This window comes from Thermoascus crustaceus, assembly GCF_041956765.1.
Source record: "Thermoascus crustaceus strain CBS 181.67 unplaced genomic scaffold VTN00scaffold_2, whole genome shotgun sequence".
In the NCBI taxonomy this organism is placed as follows: domain Eukaryota; kingdom Fungi; phylum Ascomycota; class Eurotiomycetes; order Eurotiales; family Thermoascaceae; genus Thermoascus; species Thermoascus crustaceus.
Window position 1 is genome coordinate 3,442,010 of NW_027192528.1, and position 20,543 is coordinate 3,462,552.

The following is a 20,543-nucleotide window of genomic DNA, read 5'->3' on the forward strand; positions in this document are numbered from 1 at the left end:
TATGCCTCCCACTGAGGAGATCTTCGTGGGCTCGATCGACCAGGGGACCACGAGTTCCAGGTTCCTGATCTTCAATCGAGACGGAGAGCCGGTAGCCTCACACCAAGTAGAGTTCACACAGATATACCCCAATCCTGGGTACGAGCCGCATTCTGCTCTCTTCTCGGGATCCTCAGCCGAAATCCATAGAACGACGAGCTGATTGTTTCTCGTAGGTGGCACGAGCACGACCCGCTTGAGATTGTTGCCTCTGTCGAAACCTGTATCGACGAAGCGGTAAAGCAATTCGAAGCGCTTGGCTACTCTCGTAGCAGCATCAAGGGCATTGGAATTACCAATCAACGAGAGACAACCGTCCTTTGGGATAGTGAAACGGGAGAGCCGCTCCACAATGCCATTGTCTGGACGGATACGAGGTCACAGTCCATCGTCAACGAGTTGAAGACTCGGCCCGGAGCTTCGGAGCTACAGCAGATATGCGGTCTTCCGCTTTCCACATACTCTTCGTGTACAAAGCTCCTCTGGATGCTTGAGCACGTACCAGAGGTGAAGGAGGCTTACGATAGGGGCAGGCTCGCCTTTGGTACCATGGACGCCTGGCTCGTCTATCGCTTGAACGGCGGACCGCGCGCCAATGTGTTTGTATCGGACCCTACGAATGCTTCCAGGACGATGTTTATGAACCTAGAGACGCTTCAATATGATGATACACTACTAGACTTCTTTGGCATAAGAGGCAGGGTCCATCTCCCAACTATTGTCCGCTCCTCCGATCCCAAGGCATATGGCGCTCTATTCTCTGGTTCCCTTGTTGGAGTGCCAATCATGGGCTGTCTGGGAGACCAATCCTCAGCCCTGGTCGGCCAGAAGGGATTTTCTCCAGGCTTGGCGAAGAATACGTATGGTACGGGATGCTTCCTGCTTTACAACGTTGGCGACAAACCGGTCATCTCGAAGCATGGTCTGCTGGCCACTGTTGCATATAACTTCGACGGAAAGCCAGTGTACGCGTTAGAAGGGAGCATTGCAGTTGCAGGCTCAGGGATTAAGTTCCTTCAAAACAACCTCACGTTCTTCAGTCACTCCAAGGAGATCAATGACTTGGCAATGACTGTCGAGGATAGTGGCGGATGCGTCTTCGTGACCGCTTTCAGTGGTCTCTTTGCTCCGTACTGGATTGACGACGCGAAGGGAACGATATGTAAGTGTTCTATGTTGATATATATGAATGTCTGCTGACAAGAACTGCAGTTGGAATCACCCAGTACACCCAGAAGGGCCACATTGCTCGAGCCACGATCGAGGCAACATGTTTCCAAACAAAGGCTATCCTAGACGCAATGGAGAAGGATAGCGGACATGCCCTTACGGAACTAGCAGTCGACGGAGGTATGAGCAATTCGGATCTTGCTATGCAGGTACGTGGTCCTCCCTTTTCCCTCCTCCACACAACACATTAGATAAGTCAAGTAAAAAAAATTGAAACTAACAACACCGCCACAGACCCAAGCAGACCTAATCTCCATCCCCGTCTACCGTCCCAAGATGCGTGAAACCACCGCCCTCGGCGCTGCAATCGCAGCCGGACTCGCCGCTGGCATCTGGCGCAACTTTGCTGAACTACGCAACATCAACCGCGCGGGCGGCACCGTGTTCGAGCCGAAGATCAGCCTGGAAGAGGGTGCCAGGCTCTTCGCGACCTGGGAGAAGGCGGTACGGATGAGTAAAGGTTGGGTGGATGGCAAGGACAAACAAGAACCACAAACGGCCCCAAAGAAGATCGAAAACATTAACATCAACACCAACACCGCCCTCAAACCTGTGAGGAAGCCCACCACCACTTTCCTAAACGCGAACGGGCATCTCCGTGGCCCCAGCCCCGGCATCGCGAACGGGAATGGAAACGGGAACGGGTGCCTGAACGGCAACAGCAATGGAAGCATCTTCGACGTCTTCTTCAACGATCTCGATTCCGCAGACGAGGAGGACCTCCTGCTCGAGTTACGCAAGATCGAAATTCAGAAGAGGCTGAAGAAGCTCCACCGCGCTGGGTATGTGTAATGTGACGAGTTAAGGGTTACGGTTAATGTGTCATGAGCTTGGAGGTTTCTTGTTATCTATCCTGTCTTGTTGTTTTATCCGTTATTTTCATCCATTGATGTATATTTCATGGAGGTAGCAAGCTTGACATTTTGCATGTATCTATTCCAGTTAAATGACTATCGTTAACTAGTGAGAACGAAGTACATACATGCATCCATCCTACCTACCAACAAACCCCAATTTCTCCACTACCGGAGCACATCCAAATATACCGTAATCAACTCATCATCCCAACAAGAGTCCATTTAAGAACATTGACATGGCAACCACACTTTCTAATCCTGCTACCCGGGTCTGTCATAGCCGGAAGGCTCGGTATGGACGTTAAACTTGATTATAATAATAATAATAATCCTGCTACCCACCCCAACCCAAAATCCAAGCAACCACTCTGCCGACTATACTGCGTTCAGTGGCTAGTACTCACCCTTCTAGAAGGCATAGAAGGCATAAAATAACTAGAACTATGCTTACATTAAACTAACCCTTTCAATCTAGACCGCCCAATTTAAAACACGTCCGCATAACACCCTGCCCCCTTGTTTTTTTTTTTTTTTTTTTGTAACAAGCTAGGTAGTCATTCCCATCATCCATCTATATCGACAGTAGACGTAGCAACTTTATTTGACCGAGAAGTCCACTAATGACTTAAATGTGGTGTAGAGTGCGATCCACAAAAGGAACTTTGTCACGCTGATCTGTCAGATGTTTCCGAGATTCACTAGCTGCTTTGGTCCACTCAAGGGCCAGATAAATTGCAGTTTGATCTGAGATTAGTCCTTGTAACCTAGAGTTATCTTACAGTTGGCTAGGTAGTGCTGTCAAACTCTAGAGATACCAAAAGCAACTGCTTTGTGCCTAAAGGCATATCTCATATTCAGCTTCATAATTTGCTAACGATATACATATATCTGGGAGTGTTATCCATTTCCATATCACTCATGGACTTGGTCATGAGGGTTGCAACAAATCATCGGCACAGGAATACATCGAGCAGGAGCTATAGTTAGAGATGCCAATTTTCCGCCCCCTTGTTCCCTGCTCCCTCTCGTATAAACACACAGTTCATCTCGGAGGAGGGCTTCAAAGAGACGCCGCCAAACCTGAGTACTGGGTCCTCAACCGTCTCCTTCCCTGTCGCTGGCAACGCCACGATCTGCTCATATTCTTGGAGGATCCTAGTGATGGTGTATCCTATGTCAATTATCGCGAACTTGTTCCCGATACAGACTCTCGGCCCGCCGCTGAATGGGATGAACTGCCACGGCTCAGGCTCCCAACCGGATATCCACCGCTCTGGCAACCACTTCAACGGATCGAAGTAGTGATGGCCCCTGGCAGGGTATAAATCTGCCCTGCACTGCATGAGCATAGTTGAATAGAAGACATCTGTGTCCCGCGGAACGCCAACGGGCGAGAGACTGTCTGGACCGCCGCCACGTGGGAGAGTGGTGTCATGTAGGGCAACGCGGCAGTTAAATGGTACGGCAGGATACAAACGAAGAGTTTCATTGAGGACGCGTTGAGGTACTTCATCACCTTCAAATCAGTGTACGTTGGCTTCCGGCCTTCTGATCTGACGCCGAGACGCGAATGTATCTCAGAACGCAGCTTGTTTACCACTTCTGGATTGCGGGAGAGCTCGAACAGGCAAAATGTGAGGGTTGAAGCCGTTGTCTCGGGGCCGGCAATGATCATTGCAAGAAGTTGGTCGCGCAAGATGCGTGGGTCTCGAGTAAATCTGGCTAACCTGCTGAGGAAGGAATCTCATGCGAAGAGATTCACGTTCAGCTCTTCTGGAATAGAGTACCAGCTCAACGTATAGCTATACAATTTCAACCCAGGCTCCGAGTACATCTCGAGACGCGTTGCGGGAGAAAAAACGCCTGAATCGACTTTTTTAGTGGGTCAGCATCTAAGTTAGCAAATGCCATCTCTGTCTGATTAATTCAGACATAGTTTGTAATCATGTCATTCTTACGCTTACCCCCATGTGTAGAATCCCGATCTTCAGTTCAGATGCACACCTTCTGCGGCTGAACGCTCCAAGGTGTCCGCTCGTTTTCCTAGCAGGTATTCGCTAAAAGCACCGATGGTGTAGCTAAGAGAGAGCGGGTGTATGTCCACCATTCTGCTCTGGCCTTTATATTCACAGCACCCTAAGACACGGATGAGATTCTGGATATGTCTCTCGAAATTTCCGTATCTACTATGCGCTCTTGCTCAAACATTGGCTGGATAAGATTGCGCGAACGTGACCATAGCTCTCCATCACTAGCAAATATGCTATCGACTATGATCTTGTTCCACTTCCGATGAAACCTTTCTCCCTTACTATAGTCTGCGAACCGGGTAGACAGGATTGCCTTGATGTTCTCTGGGTCTGTAGTGAATATGAAGCGGGTAGACATGCCCAGTATGACCTCTACTGTCGCTGGTAAAGGTTGCATCTCACGCGCACCAAGAGAAGGCTTCGACTTTGAGGGCCAAAATACGCCCTGACGGTTCGTTAATAGCTGATAGATGAAGTCAACTCCTGATGGAAAGGGTTAGCATCTTTCTTTCTGGAATTCAAATGCAATGAATACCCCATGAAAGAAGGGTGAAGAGAGATGTGGCGGCATGGAGGCCTCCCGGATACTTTCAGGTGCATAAATGCCTCCTAACTTACCAAATGGAAACCGGGTTGCCATCGGAGCCCTAGCACCTAACTGGGCTGCCTTCTGAAAGCCCTAACCCTTCTCAGCCAGCAGTACAGAAGAATCAAAAGCTCGAGTCCTCAGGCTATCGTGGTAAACGTGATTTGAAATTCAACCATCTTGTAGATAGTGATCGAAATCATAATGGAACAAGAAGGAATGTAGCCGGGCTCTGCTCTTCGGAAGCCGAAGCCCTTCCGTAGGTTCTGTTGATGGTGAGTGTCAGCGCCTGATCAGAGAAATGGAAAGAGGTCTTCATACCGAATACTGTCAGGGTTGATGTGCAAGCGATACGTACTGTTCGTTTCACGGTGGCCTCCCGGACATCAGAAACAGAGTCGCTTGTCAAGTGAAGTTGGAAGAAGGGAGAGATGGCCGACACGGCACCTGCAAGATCTGGGCAGGTGCAGGTCGTACCTTCCAATGTTGGAATCTGGGCGTGCCCCCGGACCTCGTTTTCCAGAGTTAACCGCCTTCCTATCAAAAAAAATCTCTTTCAGCCGAGGGATGCCTGATACTACCAACAAATAAAAAGAGGAATCTATCAACCTCCGAGGAGCGTGTCGACCGACAGACTGATAGAGAAAAGTGCTTCGTATACCACGGCGAATGTTGGTGCAAAATCCCAGTTGCCTTCGCCCATGAGACAGCGGAGTGGTTAGAGAGATACTAACACCCCAGCTTCATACAGCATAATATATTCTCCCAAATGGTGTCAACCCTCCCTTCCTTGGCTGGAAGCGAAACATCGTCGAAACCTTTGATAAATAGCATCCTGGTGCCCGTGGAATGTAATGTTCAGGACGGGAGCATGGCGTTGCTAAAGAGGGATAGGAACTATAAGATGGGTGGGGGAAGTCCGTGTATCCAGGAAAATATACAAAGATGGCTATTAAGCTCAAATAATAAAGAGTCAAAGACGAATAAAGAGAATGTGAGCTTTCTAAGAGTATTATACCTTCGAGTTCTCTCTATCTGGCGTGTATACGTTTGATTAACCAAACCGGCTTGAGCAGACTACCTTGAGGCAGTGCAAAGGTGAAGAAAGAAAGCGAAAATAGCAAATGATGAAGTGGAACCAGCTACGGTTGAAGAAAGACTGAAAGGGGCAAGATGGGTAACATTTTGCAGTAAGGACATTAGAGATAATCGTCGTGACTGGTGCAGGACAGCGTTGGACCATTTCAGAGGTAATATTTCAGTGAAGAATATCAAATATGACCGACACATCTCTCATTCGGTGTCTTAATGAGAATCTCCTAATCTTTAGACGGCAGCAGTACGTGTTGGAACTGTGCAGTCCCTCAAGCGCCGATGGGAATGTCAAGCCGAAAATAAATATATTCATCCAGCAGATACATTGCTACTCGAAGACACAGGGCAACAAGATTGGGAAAAAAATTTTTTTAGAGAAAAACAGCTTTCGAATCTATAGGTCTCAAAAGATTTAGAGCTAAATAACAAAACCACCTATTGATCCATACTTAGGTAGTTGGACGGAGCCCATAGTCCCGATGCACGATACCCGACTTGGCAAAATCAATATGGAGAAACGCTCCACATACCAACAGACAAGCTGTTTGAATATTGGTGCGTGCGAATATATGGCTGGCTACTGTCGAAGCTACTCGGCAATAGTGACGTAGACTGCTGCTGGCCAAGCAGTAAATGTTACCGCCAGCTGTCCACGGGTTGGGACGTGGTGGACGTCGACCACTGTGGCGGTGTTTGTCTGGTTTGTCAGAGTGCTATGGGCTACGCACGTCCCTGAGCACGTGACGCTATGTGGCTTGCCGCCTCGAGGCTCTAGCGCCTTTGTGCACCGCCCGCTGGCAAGCGTTCAGCAAGCGGCTTTCATCATCCTGAACCTCGAACACCAGACTCCATTCATTCCTTCTCCTCCGCGATTCTGACATCACGCTCGTGTTATTACCTTCCTTACGTGCTTCTAGCAGCACGTACACAGCTTCCAAGGCTCCCGTCCGGAGTCTTCAGGTGGCGCGGGAAGGAATACATCGCTTTGCCCATTTGCCTTCGCTATCTTCCTTCAAATCGAGCGCTCCTGACCGCAGTCGTTCGCCGCCACACGTTATTCTTCGAACAATATGACGACCGCCGTATCTCTAGGCACTCCTCTTGCGGAGGCCCTAAGCAACGTGGTCCAACCCAAGCTGGTGGAAATGGGATGGAGTTCCGACGGCGGCGAGGACTCCGCGTTGACGGAATACGTGATTTTGATGCTGGTCAATGGAAAGACACAGGAACAGATTGCGGAAGAACTGTCTAATGATCTTCTGAACCTGGGGGAGGGTGACACTCAGGCCCACGATTTCTCGAGATGGCTGTTCGAGCAGGTCGAAACGCTCAACAAACAGATCAATGGCGGAGGTGCGTCATCCGAACAGCCTCCGTCCGCACAGGCCATACCTTCATTTAATGACCAAGAAACCTCGGCCCCTCAAGCGCCAGGAGCAGGTCCAGCGGCGCAGGACTCGGAGATGAGTGAAGCACCAGGCCAGCGGGATGCAGTGTAAGTTTTCCTCATACCTGTATCATATTTGCAGTATCAAGCTAACAGTGAATATTACAGGCCCACAGGTCCGAAGGCGATGCGCAACAATAGACAAGGCGGCAGAGGAAGGATATTAGGCCAGATAAACAAGGCAATGGACCGTGGAAATGATTCCATGTTACACCGAGTCAGAGGCCAACCCGGTGCGGGACGAATCAACACACACGGTCGTGACCTCCCAAAAGGCCCGAGAGCTCAACAAGGTGGGCGGATGGGTGCAGGCAGACATATGGGTGGAATGGGCATGGGGATGCAGGGGGGACACATGCATGGCGGTTCCCCAGCTGGCAATCTGATGCAGATGAGTCCAGAGAACCAGATGCAGTTGATGGCCCTCCTCGAAGAGCAGGCACGGATGATGGCACAACTCATGCCAGGAATGGTTCCTCCTGCCATCAATCCAGCTTTCCAGCAGGGTGGACCTCAACAGGGACGATCACTATTCGAACGCGTTGAGCGCCAGCCGCATCGTGCAAACGGAAGCTTCGCCAAGCGAGCGCAGCAACATGGTATATCAGTTCGGAGCCCTGACGAAGGCGCAGTCACGGATGGTGACATGGATACGAAGCCTGACCAGACCTCGAAGGATGGAGAACAGGGAGAAGTCAACACCGACGCCGTCTGCCACTGGAACTTGCGTTGTACTAAAAAGGATTGCCCATATGCACATCAATCACCTGCTGCCCCAGAGGGGACTCCGATCGATGTGACGGACCGCTGTCCGTTCGGACCCGCATGCAAAAACAAGAAGTGCGCTGGACGCCACCCGTCGCCAGCACTCAAGGCGTCTCACCAGGCGGAAGAGCTATGCAAATACTTCCCTCACTGCGCGAATCCTCATTGCCCGTTCAAGCATCCCAGCATGCCGCTCTGCCGGAACGGTGCCGACTGCACGGTCCCCGGCTGCAAGTTTACTCATCTCCAGACACCGTGCAAATTCCACCCATGCCTCAACCGCAACTGCCCTTACAAGCATGTCGAGGGTCAAAAGGGAACGTTTGCGGACAAGGTGTGGACTGCGGACTCTGCTGAGAAGAGGGAGAAGAGTCATGTGAGCGAGAGGAAGTTCATTGCGGATGAGAATGCGGAGGAGGAGCTAATCAAGCCTGGCGTGACACCCGAAGGTGCCCACAGCGAGGAGCTCGTGACCTGAAATGGCCAATAGGTGATATTATAATTTCTGACTATGATATACTTGCGGGTAAAATACCCTTTTCAGGTTTGTGTTGGGATCACATTGTCATGTGTCATTCTTTTTTTTTTTTTTTTTTTTGTTTCTAAGGAATGGATGGCTGGCGGAAGGCGTTTGATCTGTATTGAGCTCGCATCAAAGGTGATGAAGAAAGCACGATGGCGACTGTAAATTCTCTATAGTGATATTTAGAGCCTGTAATATCATGAAAGTATTGAAGTTGGTCTAGATATTTCTCTTAGATTGTACTTTCTACGACTCTCTGTTCACTTCCAAGTTCCGTCACAAAATTACCCGATATTGTAATTTACGGCCTCGAACATCGTTGGTTTCCTCAACTGCCGACGGCCTTAACCTCCCACCATGCTTTCTTCTTCCCCCTGGGTTGCCTCACAGTTCTTGCAATGCGGTTGGCATGTCCTCATGGCCATGCGCTCAGAGCATTACAAAGGCAATTGATACGAAATCGCAATGGTCCAACACGGTTGCTCCACACTCCAACCAAGCTTTATGATGCCGCCGTCATAGGAGGCGGTGTCACCGGTCTCACGACTGCGTTCAGACTCGCACAGGACCCGAGCTGTTCGAAAGTCACTCTCTATGAACGTTCCAACCGATTGGGAGGCTGGATACAGTCAGAGACGGTGGAAGTAGATGACGGAGAGGTTGTGTTTGAGTACGGGCCCCGGACGTTGCGGACTGCGGTACCTCAGTCTCTGCCCCTCATAGATCTGGTAAGGAACAAGGGCAGGACACATATACCCATTCTTTCCTTTTCATATAGACCGAGATTCTGACTTATTTATTTCTACTATAGCTCTTCGAGTTGGGATTAGAGGATCAGATCCTTCTCACGAGTAAAAATGCACCCGCCGCAAGAAATCGCTACATATACTACCCGGATCACCTTGTACGCATGCCAGCGCCGTATCCTAATACTAGCCACCTTGCGAATATTTTCTGGAACGGATGGACGCTGTTAACAGAGCCTGTGTTTGATGGTTTCATCCGGGCTGTGTTGAGGGAGCCAACGAAGGATCCTCGTGAGGACAAGGTCGCGGACCAAGATGAATCTGTTGCGGAGTTCGTATCGCGGAGGACAACGCCGCAGGTTGCGGATAATCTTGTCTCGGCGCTTTACCATGGCATCTACGCTGGGGATATTGACCGTCTCAGCGCGCAGACGCTGATGGGCCCGTATCGCGATCTCGAGAAGACCGAGAATCGGGTGATTGGGTCGCTGTTGAATATTGGTGGAACTGAAAAGATGATCCTTATGACGGATGATCTTCTGGCTATCCACTCTGTAGAGCATGACAGGCCACGGGATCATTGGAAGGTCCTCCATAAATTCGTGAAGGGAACAAGCGTCTTGACGCTCAAGAAGGGGATAGGCCAGCTAGCTGAGAGGCTGGAGAGCGCGATCAGAGACACTGGAAAGGTTGAGATTATGACCGGTACAGAGGTCAATTCTATCAGCCGTGATCGGGAGACATCTGATCTAACAGTAAGTAGTCTAGTTGAAAGTCCATTGCTCTGCCATGGCCAACAAAGGAACGTCTATTGATACATCTTCACAGGTCCGATTCGGAGAGGGTAACTCCCGCACCCATAACCGTATCATTGCCACAAGCCCTGCCCCTCAATTGGCAAAAATGCTTCGTTCTGGCGCCCAGGGCAATCAGCAACTACCTATCCGCACCATCAGGCCCCTTGAGGAGCACAACTATGCTGTCACCGTGATGGTTGTGAATCTATATTACGACAGACCGAATCTGATTCCCTACGAGGGATTCGGCTACCTGATCCCACGCTCCATACCATATGATCAAAACCCGGAGCGCGCCCTGGGAGTCATCTTCGGCTCCGACTCCAGCGTCGGCCAGGACACCGCCCCAGGGACTAAGCTCACAGTCATGATGGGAGGCCACTGGTGGGACGGCTGGGAAGAGTCGGACTATCCAGACCACGATTCCGCGGTCTCGATGGCTCGCTCCTTGCTCGAGCGCCATCTCTCCGTCAAAGACGCCCCGGTCATCGCGCGTTCTCGGCTTCAACGGAACGCGATCCCTCAGTACACGGTTGGCCACACTTCTCGCATGCAGGAGCTCTCTCGTGCCGTGCGCGAGGAGTTTAACCACCGGCTCACACTGGCGGGAAGCTGGTATGGTGGTGTCGGGGTCACCGACTGCGTGCGGCAGGCATACCTTGCTGCGTCGTATGGGGTGAACGCCCGGCGTCTCGACGACGAGGGTGAGAAACGGCCCTGGAGTGATCTGCCGTACAGAGATTGGGACCTGGAGGGGGGTCTGGTGACGGCTCCCAAGAAGTGGTCTGTGAGGCCCGTGGCTGACATGAGGTACATCACTGGTAAGTATCGCGAATCTGGGATGTATCAAATTGGACATTCCTGACTTGCTGACTTGATCCTTCTTAGGTCGCACGACTCTAGCCTACAAGACAGGGGATGTCGAAGAGGAAAAATGACAAATAACTGTACATTAGATTACTCTGCTCGTATATAGATCCGGCCTTTGGAGTGTAATCGAAACCCGTCAACACGGAGCAGCATTACTCTTTGAACGACACGTGGAGACCCAATACGGAAACCTAATTTGCATTTTAGTTATATTTTTTGTCCTATGGTATCTAACTTCCGAACTGACATAATTCTCAGGGTAGTGTCCTGGCATAATCGAAGCTGGCGTTCATAGTCATTATTGCGCCGGACTCAGCCACCAGGGACGGCACTTTTCCCATATGCATAGAGCATAACTGCCTAGGTTATGCAAACACCAATAAAGCTGGTATTTTCTGCCCGGGTCAAGTGCTTGTTTTCGCGTGAGATGCTTCCGGGAAGCTGCGCAATCGGCAGGATCTGTTGACCTGCTTCGATATCACTGTGCAGGGCACCCGGCACGTCCCAAACGATGTCTGTTTGATACTTTCCCAGATATCTCGAACCCCAAAGGCAGACCCGTTGTAGCATACGATATGCACGTTCCCTTCAAGGGTTCCTTCTGTAGCGTATGATCCATACTGAGGAATCTTTCCTCAAACCTTGTCTTCCTGCTTCTCATCCTCAGCAGGAACCTTCTTCTCCCCGTTCGCATCGAATCCCAGTGCATCCAGCTGACGTATCAGTTCCTGAATCTTGATCACCTTCTCCAGCTGCTCCGGGAGCAGAGCCTCGCCCTTGTCCTTCTTGTCACGCAAGTCCCGCGCCTGGCGGAGTTTCTTCTTCAAGTTGCGGGCCTTCTTCTCCTTCTCGGCTTCTGGGTCAACGGCGGGCTCAGAGGCGGTGGCGGATTGTTGTTGGTCATCAGGCTTGGTCTTATCGGCGTTGTCGACCTCTTTCCCCTCCCCGTTCTCCGCCGTCGCCCCTTCATTCTGATCCGCTGCTGCCTTCGCCCTTCTCTTCGCTTCCCGTTTCTTTGCGTTCTTGTTGCTGGATGCGCTCGTGTTCTTCGCGGGGGTGTCATCCTTCAAGCCCTCCGCGCCAGGCACGCCACCCTTCCCGCGGTTCTTCCATGCCTCCGCGGCCCGGTTCTTGTAGACTTCGATGTCCTCAGGGGGCCGATAGCCGGGGCGGATACGGATCTCACGGCGCTTAGAGCCATCCGCGCGAGTGGAGGATGGGATGAGCCGCTCGCCGGTGACAGCGTCGACTGTGATTCCAGACGCAGACGCTGAAGGCTTCGACATTGTGAGCACTCTTGGCGGGGGAGACGAAGATTAACGTTGTAGGACCCAAGTGCGCACAGTGACAGATGCGTAACAAAATCTGGGTATCTCAGAGAATGCGCGACCTTGGACGGACGAGAGATAGTCGCACGGTGCGTGTCCTGACGCAGTCACACACTCGAGTGTCGAGTCCAGGCGCAAGAAGGGAGGAATCCGATGTTCCTCCCAAGGCGGAAACCGTGAGGCTCTTGCACTTCCAGGTTCCCGGGCGTCGCGGCTGTCGGGTGGGCCAATCAGCGAGCCGGGGATTCCCGCTGCGCTGCTTTTCGCGCTGAGCCGGCGAGCGACTCCAAACTTCCAACTCTCGGACACTTCGACGAGACCAGGACAATACTTCCCTATCCTCTGCCCTACCCACCTCCGTCCCCATCCTCCCCGTCTCCGTATAGACATCCGTCACAATGGCTGTGAGTTTTCCCCTCTCCTCGGGTCTGCGGAGTCCAATGGCTAACTTTTGACCGTTCTCGTCCAACAGATCTCCCAGCTCCTCTACCAGCAAGTCACCCCTCCTCAAACAAGCGCCGCCAACCGTCAATTGCCCCGTCTAACATGATCTTTTTCACTCTCTCAGGACCTTCTTCCGGAAGAACGCTACTTTCCTGACCACCGTCTTCGCCGGTGCTTTCTTCGCTGAGATGTGCGTCTCTTACCCGGGTGGAAGCTGCGGATGCGGGTGCATTTGTGACTGACAAGTATTTGCTACAACAGTGCCTGGGACAACGTCACCGACAAGATCTGGGACCAGATGAACCAGGGCGTACGTCAAAATTCCCTTGAGATCTTAGGACCTGTGCGGGTGGGACATTGACTGATCTGTGCTGCAGCGCCAATGGAAGGACATCCGTCACAAGTACATCCAGAAGGCGGAGGAGGAAGAGTAAACGACTCGGCCAGGACGCGGTAGCTGGCGGATATCCGTTGAAGGAGAATGAATACCATGTACCCTTGTTACAATACTGTTGGAGGCTGTGAAATAGCAGTCAAATAGAGTTTCATTTCTTCTGACTGTGTTAATTGCCGGGTCACTTAGTTTTGTGTCGTAGCATTTGTAGCCGCTAAAACGTAGAAACATAATGCCTGTAATATCTGGCACATAAGATTAATTGGCCATGCATGGCCCTTGTGGCGGGGGAGACCCAGGGTCCTGCGCTGTGTCGCGACAGGATCGGGTGGCGCTAAAGAAGCTCGCTGACGCTGCCCGCTGCCCGATGTCATAGCGAGGACACAGCATCAACCACAACGGGCTTTTCGAACGCCAAGGAACAAATCTGTTTCTCCCCCCTCCTGATGAACTGTGGACGGGACTTTGACTGGACTCGACGACTTGATGAACTGTAATTCCCACGCTTCTTAGTTTTGGTTGCTTACTTTTGGTCTCAACTGTCACTATTTCACAGCGAGCTTACATTCTCTCTCTCTCGCTTTCTATAGCCAATCTGGAACAGCTAGCTAACAAAGGATCTCCCTGTTTTCAGAGTGCTTGTTAATTTCTCTTTTCTTAATTCACCCCGGGAAACATTTTTAGAAATTTCCTAGTTCGCTTGATTCTCCGACAGGAACCACCACCCCCAGTCCGGCGAAACTATTTCGATTACAAAGTCCCCGCCACACACCACCACCACTCCTCCTTCCCCCAAACTCGCGAAACCAATCCATCTATCCCTATCCTACCTTGTCTTCGACAGCCGCATGGGTCGCCCGAATAACCTGAGATAAAACCTTAAAAGCCATGCTCACGGAATGTGAGAAGAAACTCGGTGAAGGCCTGCTGCGCCTGCCGGCCAAGCACAACTTCCGCTACGGACCCCAGGCGGAGCAGGACCTTCTGGAGCTCCTCTTCCGCTCCCTCGCAGGCCACAGCGAGGAGCGACTACGACAGCTCTTCCCCGAGGGACCTCCCGGCGGACGGTGGAAGTTGGCAGAGGCCCAGGGCGCCAAGGAGGGTGCTGAGTACTCCGAAGCCGCGCGGGGCAAGCGCTGCGGGCATATCTTCAGGGCAGGCGAGGCGACATACCGGTGTGTGACCTGCGCCGCGGACGACACCTGCGTTCTGTGCAGTCGGTGTTTCGACTCGTCCGATCACACGGGCCACCAGTACCAGATCACGATTTCGTCCGGTAACTGTGGGTGCTGTGACTGCGGTGACGATGAGGCGTGGAAACTCCCCCTGTTCTGCGCCATCCATACCGATCGAGGCGATTCGAAGGGGAAGGAACGCGTGCGGAATCAATTGCCGCAGGTGTGGGTGGATAATATCCGGACTACGATTTCCAGGGCGCTGGATTACTTCTGTGATGTGATCTCGTGTTCGCCGGAGCAGCTGAGACTTCCCAAGACTGAAGAGGGCATTAGACAGGATGAGGAACTGTCACGACTGCGTCCCGGTTGGTATGGTGAGGGTGATCCGCCGGAGAAGGAGCCAGAATTTGCGCTCGCCCTGTGGAATGATGAGAAGCATACGATCAGAGATGTCTCGCACCAGGTTACGAGAGCCTGCAGGGAACGGGATAGTTTCGGTAACGCCAAGGCTCATGAGACGAACGATATAGGGAGGAGCGTTGTTAAATATTCGAAAGACCTCCGGAGATTACTACAGGTGTCGAAAACAATTGAACAGATTAAAGTAACGGTGACAATACGATCCTCTCGAGACACCTTCAGGGAACAGATGTGCGGAACCATCGTCGAATGGCTTGCGGACATTGCTGGCTGCAGTATCGGGGAGGATAATGAAATACTTCGACATGTCATCTGTGAAGAGCTCCTGAACCCCTGGCGGCGCGGCAGCGGTGCCTACAACGCAGATATTGGAATGAAAGGAATTGACGATCATGAAAGGAACGAGGGTATCCCTTTCCGCGCCATCACTCTGACCGTTTCTCCTCAAGGCCAGGTGGTGTTGGCTGATGATGATGACCTTGACGAAAATGGTGACGAGCAAGGTGAGAACGAGGGCGAGGAAGGTGACGAGGATGAAGATTATGTTGAGGGCCATGATGACGATGACGAAGAATACGAGGACATGGAGGTTGATCTCAACCGTCTACGCGAAGAAATCGATGAAGATGAGGACATGGAAATGGGTAATGCTGATGACGAACTGGAAGTTGCTGAAGCTACTTTGGCTGGATATCCTCCTCCTCCACCCCCTCCGCGACCACAGGAACAACAAGATCGCCCTGGCCAGACAAATGCGCAGTCTGATACGGGGGAGAATCGTGTCCAAACGACTACGTCTCATGTCCGGATTCCGAGAACGCCAACCGTCACCGTTAAGCCTTCTCCCGCAAAGACCCCGAGCCATTGGGAGACTAAACCTCCCGCCTTTCTTAAAGGCGGCGATATCCCTCCCTATGAAGATCTCTGGCAGCGTACTCGTCTCGATTGGATGATTCTATTCGATCTGAGGTTATGGAAGAAGACACGGACTGATCTCCGGGACCTCTACATCAGCACCGTGGTCAATGTCCCTCAGTTCAAGCGAATCATGGGGCTGCGGTTGTCTGCGCTGTATACTGCGCTGGCCCAGCTGTACCTGATCGCGGACAGAGAGCCAGACCACTCCATCGTCAACCTCTCGTTGCAGCTTCTTACGACGCCGTCCATCACTGAGGAGATTGTCCAACGTGGAAACTTCCTCACCAAGGTCATGGCTATCCTGTATACGTTCCTTACAACAAGACAGGTTGGTGAACCGCATGAGGTCAACCCAACCGCGACACTGGCGTTCGACGCAGGGTCGGTCAACAATAGGCGTCTATATCACTTTTTCCTCGATCTGCGGTATCTGCTTCAGTCGGAGTACGTGCAGCACCGCGTACGCACTGAAGAACAATATCTCTTGCAGTTCCTTGATCTCGTCAAGCTGCCTCAAGGAATCTGTCCCAATGTGCGCGCTGTCGGAGAGCATGTGGAGTACGAGACAGATGCCTGGATTAGTGCTTCCATCCTGATGAGAGAAATTAATCGGCTCTGCCGCCAGTTCTGCGAGGCGTTCCGCGACCCAGAAGCTGATGACGGAGAGAATTTGCTGAGGGCTATCAAAGCGGCTGCGATCTCTGCCATCGTGCATTCTACGGGAGTGGAACGGAAGCGTTTCGACCAGGCTGAAATCAAGGAATACGTCCGCTTCAAGTCTTTGTCACCCTTCGACTTCGAAGTCGATCACTCTGGCCCGGTTCCACGACACCGGGTTGTGGACTTCGTTGTGGAAAAAGGATCGATCAGTTTCCACCATGCCCTCCACTACACCCTTTCATGGTTGCTTGAATGTGGCCGAGGCATGAGCAGTGCTTTGATGCGTGATGTCTTGTTGGAGGCAGCACAGACGGCCAATGACAAGCACATTCACGATATCAATCTGAGCCCTGAGGACCTTCTGCTAACGATGTTTGACTACCCACTCAGGGTCTGTGCATGGCTTGCCCAGATGAAAGCTGGCATGTGGGTGCGCAATGGCCTCAGCCTTCGGCACCAGATGTCCCAGTATCGCGGAGTATCGTCTCGTGACTTTGCGTATTACCGTGACATCTTCCTGCTCCAAACTGCGCTCGTCACTTGTGAGCAGAGCAGAGTCCTTGCTTCGATCGCTGACCGTTTCGGAATGGTGAACTGGATGACCAGGGGTTACGTGCCCCCCGCCGGTTATGAGGATTCTCAGATTGTCGATGTGGCTGAGGAATTCGTCCATCTTCTGATTATCTTATTGACTGACCGGACGTCTCTGACCGCAATCGACGACACCACCAGCTTGAGCAAGGAGAATATCAGTCGAGACATCGCACATGTCCTCTGCTTCAAACCGCTGTCATTCTCGGATCTGTCAACACGACTCAGCGACAAGCTGCTCGAATCTGATACTTTCCAGGAGGTCCTTGACGAGATTGCGATCTTCCGCCCTCCAGAAGGCTTGAACGACAGCGGCACGTTTGAGCTGAAGTCTGAGTACATCGACCTCATAGACCCGTACAGCGCACACTATACAAAGAATCAACGGGATGAGGCAGAGAACATCTACAAGGAGTGGATGGCTAAGAAGACCGGAAAGAAGCCTTCTGAGATCGTTTTCGAGCCGAAGCTGCGGCCCATTACTTCTGGCGCGTTTGCTGATCTCCCCCTGTTTACCAGGACTTTGCTGTTTGCTCAACTTGTCCACCACTGCCTCGACTATGCAATGTGTTCAAAGGATAGTACTCCAGAGATTCCTTCCACCCGTGTTGAGACGTTCCTTCATGTGGTTCTGCACTTGATCCTTGTTGCCGTACTGGAGGATAATACCGACGAGGACGACATGACTGAGGAGTCTGGGCACTCCTTTGTTTTGCATGGATTGTCAAAGTCTAAACCGACTTCCGCGGGCAACATGACTATAATTGGTCTCCTACAGAAGGTCTCCACCATGAGCGAGTTTGAATCGTGCGGCCCCAAGATCCGACATATCCTGAAGAGGATGTGGCAGAAGCGTCCCAAGGCCTACACGGCAGCAACCGCCACTCTCAAGTTCCCTTATGACAGGATCGAGGCGGGTTCTCCTGCGACTACTGGCGAGAGTGAGCAGGAACTTAAGAAGAAACAGGCTCTGGAGAGGCAGGCCAGGGTGATGGCTCAGTTCCAGCAGCAGCAGCAGAACTTCCTGAACAGCCAGGGTGCGATCGACTGGGGAGAAGACGACTTCAGCGATCTCGAGTCTGAAGCTGAGGAGCCGACTGAAGCGAAGATGTGGAAGTATCCTACCGGAACCTGCATCCTGTGCCAGGAGGACACGAACGACACCAGACTCTACGGCACGTTTGCATTGGTACAGGACAGCGGGATCCTGAGACAGACGGATATCAAGGACCCGGATTGGATCAGGGAGGTTCTCAGAACCCCATCGAGTCTGGATAAGTCCGCCGACCATCTTCGTCCATTTGGTGTGGCAGGAGAGAACCGTACTATAGTACGGAGGCTCGACTCCACGGGTGGTGAGGTGATCAGTGAGAAGATCGGTCTGAGCAAAGGGTTCAATTCGAAGAATACGGTCCGTGGTCCTGTCACAACGGGCTGTGGTCACATCATGCACTACTCCTGTTTCGAGGTCTACTATGCGGCAACGAAGAGGCGGCATAGCCAGCAGGTTGCGCGAAACCATCCTGAGCGCTTGGCTATGAAGGAGTTTGTCTGCCCTCTCTGCAAAGCACTGGGGAATGCGTTCCTGCCGATCATTTGGAAGGGTAAGGAGGAGTCGTACCCGGGCGCTTTGAAGACCAACCAGTCGTTCGATCACTTTATCAATGAGGATGTGAAGGCTGCTCTGTCTCAGCCCCGCAACTATACCCTTCTCATGGATGTTGACAAACTACAATTGGCAACATACCAGGACCTCTTCATAGACTACCTGTCAAAGACCATGGTGCCTCCAATGGCCACGAAGATCGATCAGCTCATGACCTCGTCACTTCCACCCGCTCCTCACCAGTTCGTGCCGTCGACCAGAATGCCCATGCCGGGTCTCTTCCCGACTGCCGATGACATCACTGCTACCAGTCCTCTCCAGCAGGTTTCGACCCCTAACGACACTCCTATGTCAGAGCTTGTGCAGATCTATAAGCGCCTCAAGCAGACTCTCCGCTTGAACCACATTGATTCACAGTTCTCGCATTCTCCGGACGCGATCAACACGGATGAATTGCTTCATACCGATTCATTGATACGGAGCTTCGGATTCAGCATTTCTGCCCTCGAGATCGCTCAGCGTGGTGTCGAGTCCGAACCTGGATCGACGCTGCTCGACAAGATCCCCCAGTTGGCGCTGACACATCTGCGCGTTCTGGCTGAGACCGCATTCTCCTATGCCGCTGTAGGCGGGCTCCACAACAGCGGCGCGACTAAGAGCCGTACCACCCAGGAATTCCAGGAGATGCATCGTCAGAAGCTATGCCAGTTGTTCGTGGGCCATCCGTGTATGAGCGGAACGGCACTCCTCGAGGATGTCCGAAACATTCAACCGCTACTTGCGACGGACATTTTCGTATTCCTGGCAGAATGCTCTCTGGTGCTGCTGCCTGTTCTCAACATCGAGATCCGGCACTTGATCCAGATGTGCTACGTGGCGGAGATTGTCAAGGTCGCTGTCACTTTTATCCTATGGCCGCTGGGACTGAAGGAGGAGCTGGCTCAGCACGGGGATGCGCACTACCTGCTGGAAGTAGAATTGTCGGACGAGCGTTATGCGATCACTAGACGCTTCTTCGACTCCATCGTTGCGGAGCTGAGATCGAACTCAGTGGGACGTGTGGAAGGCTCTTCATTCCCGGCAGAGAGCGGCTACGTGAAGGACGGTGAAGGATCTGCCACTCCTGGCATCATCATAGCTTTGAGACGTCTGATCGCAAGCTATGCGCTGCCATTCCTCCGTAAAACAGTTATTCTGCTCCACGTGCAGCACGGCGTCGAGTTCCCCAACACCGGCTTCATGGATGTCGGTACCTCGGAGCTGGACCGTCTGACGAAGCTCCTGGGACTCCCGACCCTCGACGAGATCTTTGCCTCTCTCGCGCCTGCTAAGAACAGCAACAACCCGTTTGACTCGGTTGTATCTGGTTGGATCTTCCACTGGAATGCATCCCGCTCGGGCTTCCGGTTTGATGACCACAGACTGTGGCCGAGTCTCTCTCATCCGGCCATCTTCGAACTCGTGGGTCTTCCTCGGTACTATGATACGCTCATCGAGGAAGCCAACCGGAGGCGCTGCCCGAACTCGAAGAAGGAACTGACCGATCCGAGCATCTGTCTGTTCTGTGGCGACATCTTCTGTTCCCAGGCCGTGTGCTGCAGTGATAAGAGGTTGGGCGGATGTAACCAACATGTCAAGAAGTCTGTAACCCTTCTCTCCCCGTTCCTATTTGAATACAGTATCACTAACCACGTTGTGTAATGCAGATGCGGCAAGAACGTCGGTCTCTTCATCAACATCCGCAAATGCACCGTCCTCTACCTCCACAACCACAACGGCTCGTGGCACTACACGCCCTACCTCGACCGCCACGGTGAGGTCGATCCGGGCCTGCGCCGCAACCGCCAGCTCATCCTCAACCAGAAGCGCTACGACAAGCTGCTCCGAGACGTGTGGCTCTCGCACGGCATTCCGGCGACGATTAGCCGGAAGCTGGAGGCGGATATTAATAATGGAGGATGGGAAACGATCTAAATGAAAAGAAAAGCGTTTTAAGTAGTTAACGGAAATATGGAAATG

At 52.1% G+C, this 20,543-nt stretch overlaps 7 protein-coding genes across 7 annotated transcripts; 5 read left to right on the forward strand and 2 right to left on the reverse strand.

Annotated features, from left to right (window-relative positions):
• Nucleotide 1: 1 nt before the first annotated feature.
• VTN00DRAFT_4757 (uncharacterized protein) lies at nucleotides 2-2,061 on the forward strand (the record flags this gene model as incomplete). The annotated part of the gene is made up of 4 exons (XM_069431214.1): nucleotides 2-138; nucleotides 216-1,201; nucleotides 1,252-1,418; nucleotides 1,504-2,061. 4 exons carry the CDS (start codon nucleotides 2-4, stop codon nucleotides 2,059-2,061), a joined length of 1,848 nt encoding a protein of 615 aa, XP_069290272.1.
• Nucleotides 2,062-3,109: 1,048 nt separating this feature from the next.
• Nucleotides 3,110-4,796, reverse strand: VTN00DRAFT_4758 (uncharacterized protein; the record flags this gene model as incomplete). The annotated part of the gene is made up of 5 exons (XM_069431215.1): nucleotides 3,110-3,458; nucleotides 3,515-3,853; nucleotides 3,935-3,998; nucleotides 4,439-4,639; nucleotides 4,775-4,796. The coding sequence occupies 5 exons, from the start codon at nucleotides 4,794-4,796 to the stop codon at nucleotides 3,110-3,112; spliced, it is 975 nt and encodes a 324-aa protein (XP_069290273.1).
• Nucleotides 4,797-6,907: 2,111 nt separating this feature from the next.
• On the forward strand, nucleotides 6,908-8,527 carry VTN00DRAFT_4759 (uncharacterized protein; the record flags this gene model as incomplete). Its single annotated transcript, XM_069431216.1, has 2 exons — nucleotides 6,908-7,332; nucleotides 7,393-8,527. The coding sequence occupies 2 exons, from the start codon at nucleotides 6,908-6,910 to the stop codon at nucleotides 8,525-8,527; spliced, it is 1,560 nt and encodes a 519-aa protein (XP_069290274.1).
• Nucleotides 8,528-8,970: 443 nt separating this feature from the next.
• Nucleotides 8,971-11,053, forward strand: VTN00DRAFT_4760 (uncharacterized protein; the record flags this gene model as incomplete). The annotated part of the gene is made up of 4 exons (XM_069431218.1): nucleotides 8,971-9,300; nucleotides 9,384-10,073; nucleotides 10,147-10,936; nucleotides 11,004-11,053. 4 exons carry the CDS (start codon nucleotides 8,971-8,973, stop codon nucleotides 11,051-11,053), a joined length of 1,860 nt encoding a protein of 619 aa, XP_069290275.1.
• A 567-nt stretch (nucleotides 11,054-11,620) lies between these two features.
• On the reverse strand, nucleotides 11,621-12,271 carry VTN00DRAFT_4761 (uncharacterized protein; the record flags this gene model as incomplete). Its single annotated transcript, XM_069431219.1, has 1 exon — nucleotides 11,621-12,271. The coding sequence occupies one exon, from the start codon at nucleotides 12,269-12,271 to the stop codon at nucleotides 11,621-11,623; it is 651 nt and encodes a 216-aa protein (XP_069290276.1).
• Nucleotides 12,272-12,336: 65 nt separating this feature from the next.
• Nucleotides 12,337-13,191, forward strand: VTN00DRAFT_4762 (uncharacterized protein; the record flags this gene model as incomplete). The annotated part of the gene is made up of 5 exons (XM_069431220.1): nucleotides 12,337-12,402; nucleotides 12,548-12,717; nucleotides 12,882-12,947; nucleotides 13,019-13,067; nucleotides 13,135-13,191. The coding sequence occupies 5 exons, from the start codon at nucleotides 12,337-12,339 to the stop codon at nucleotides 13,189-13,191; spliced, it is 408 nt and encodes a 135-aa protein (XP_069290277.1).
• Nucleotides 13,192-14,039: 848 nt separating this feature from the next.
• On the forward strand, nucleotides 14,040-20,498 carry VTN00DRAFT_4763 (uncharacterized protein; the record flags this gene model as incomplete). Its single annotated transcript, XM_069431221.1, has 2 exons — nucleotides 14,040-20,164; nucleotides 20,231-20,498. 2 exons carry the CDS (start codon nucleotides 14,040-14,042, stop codon nucleotides 20,496-20,498), a joined length of 6,393 nt encoding a protein of 2,130 aa, XP_069290278.1.
• Nucleotides 20,499-20,543: the final 45 nt, after the last annotated feature.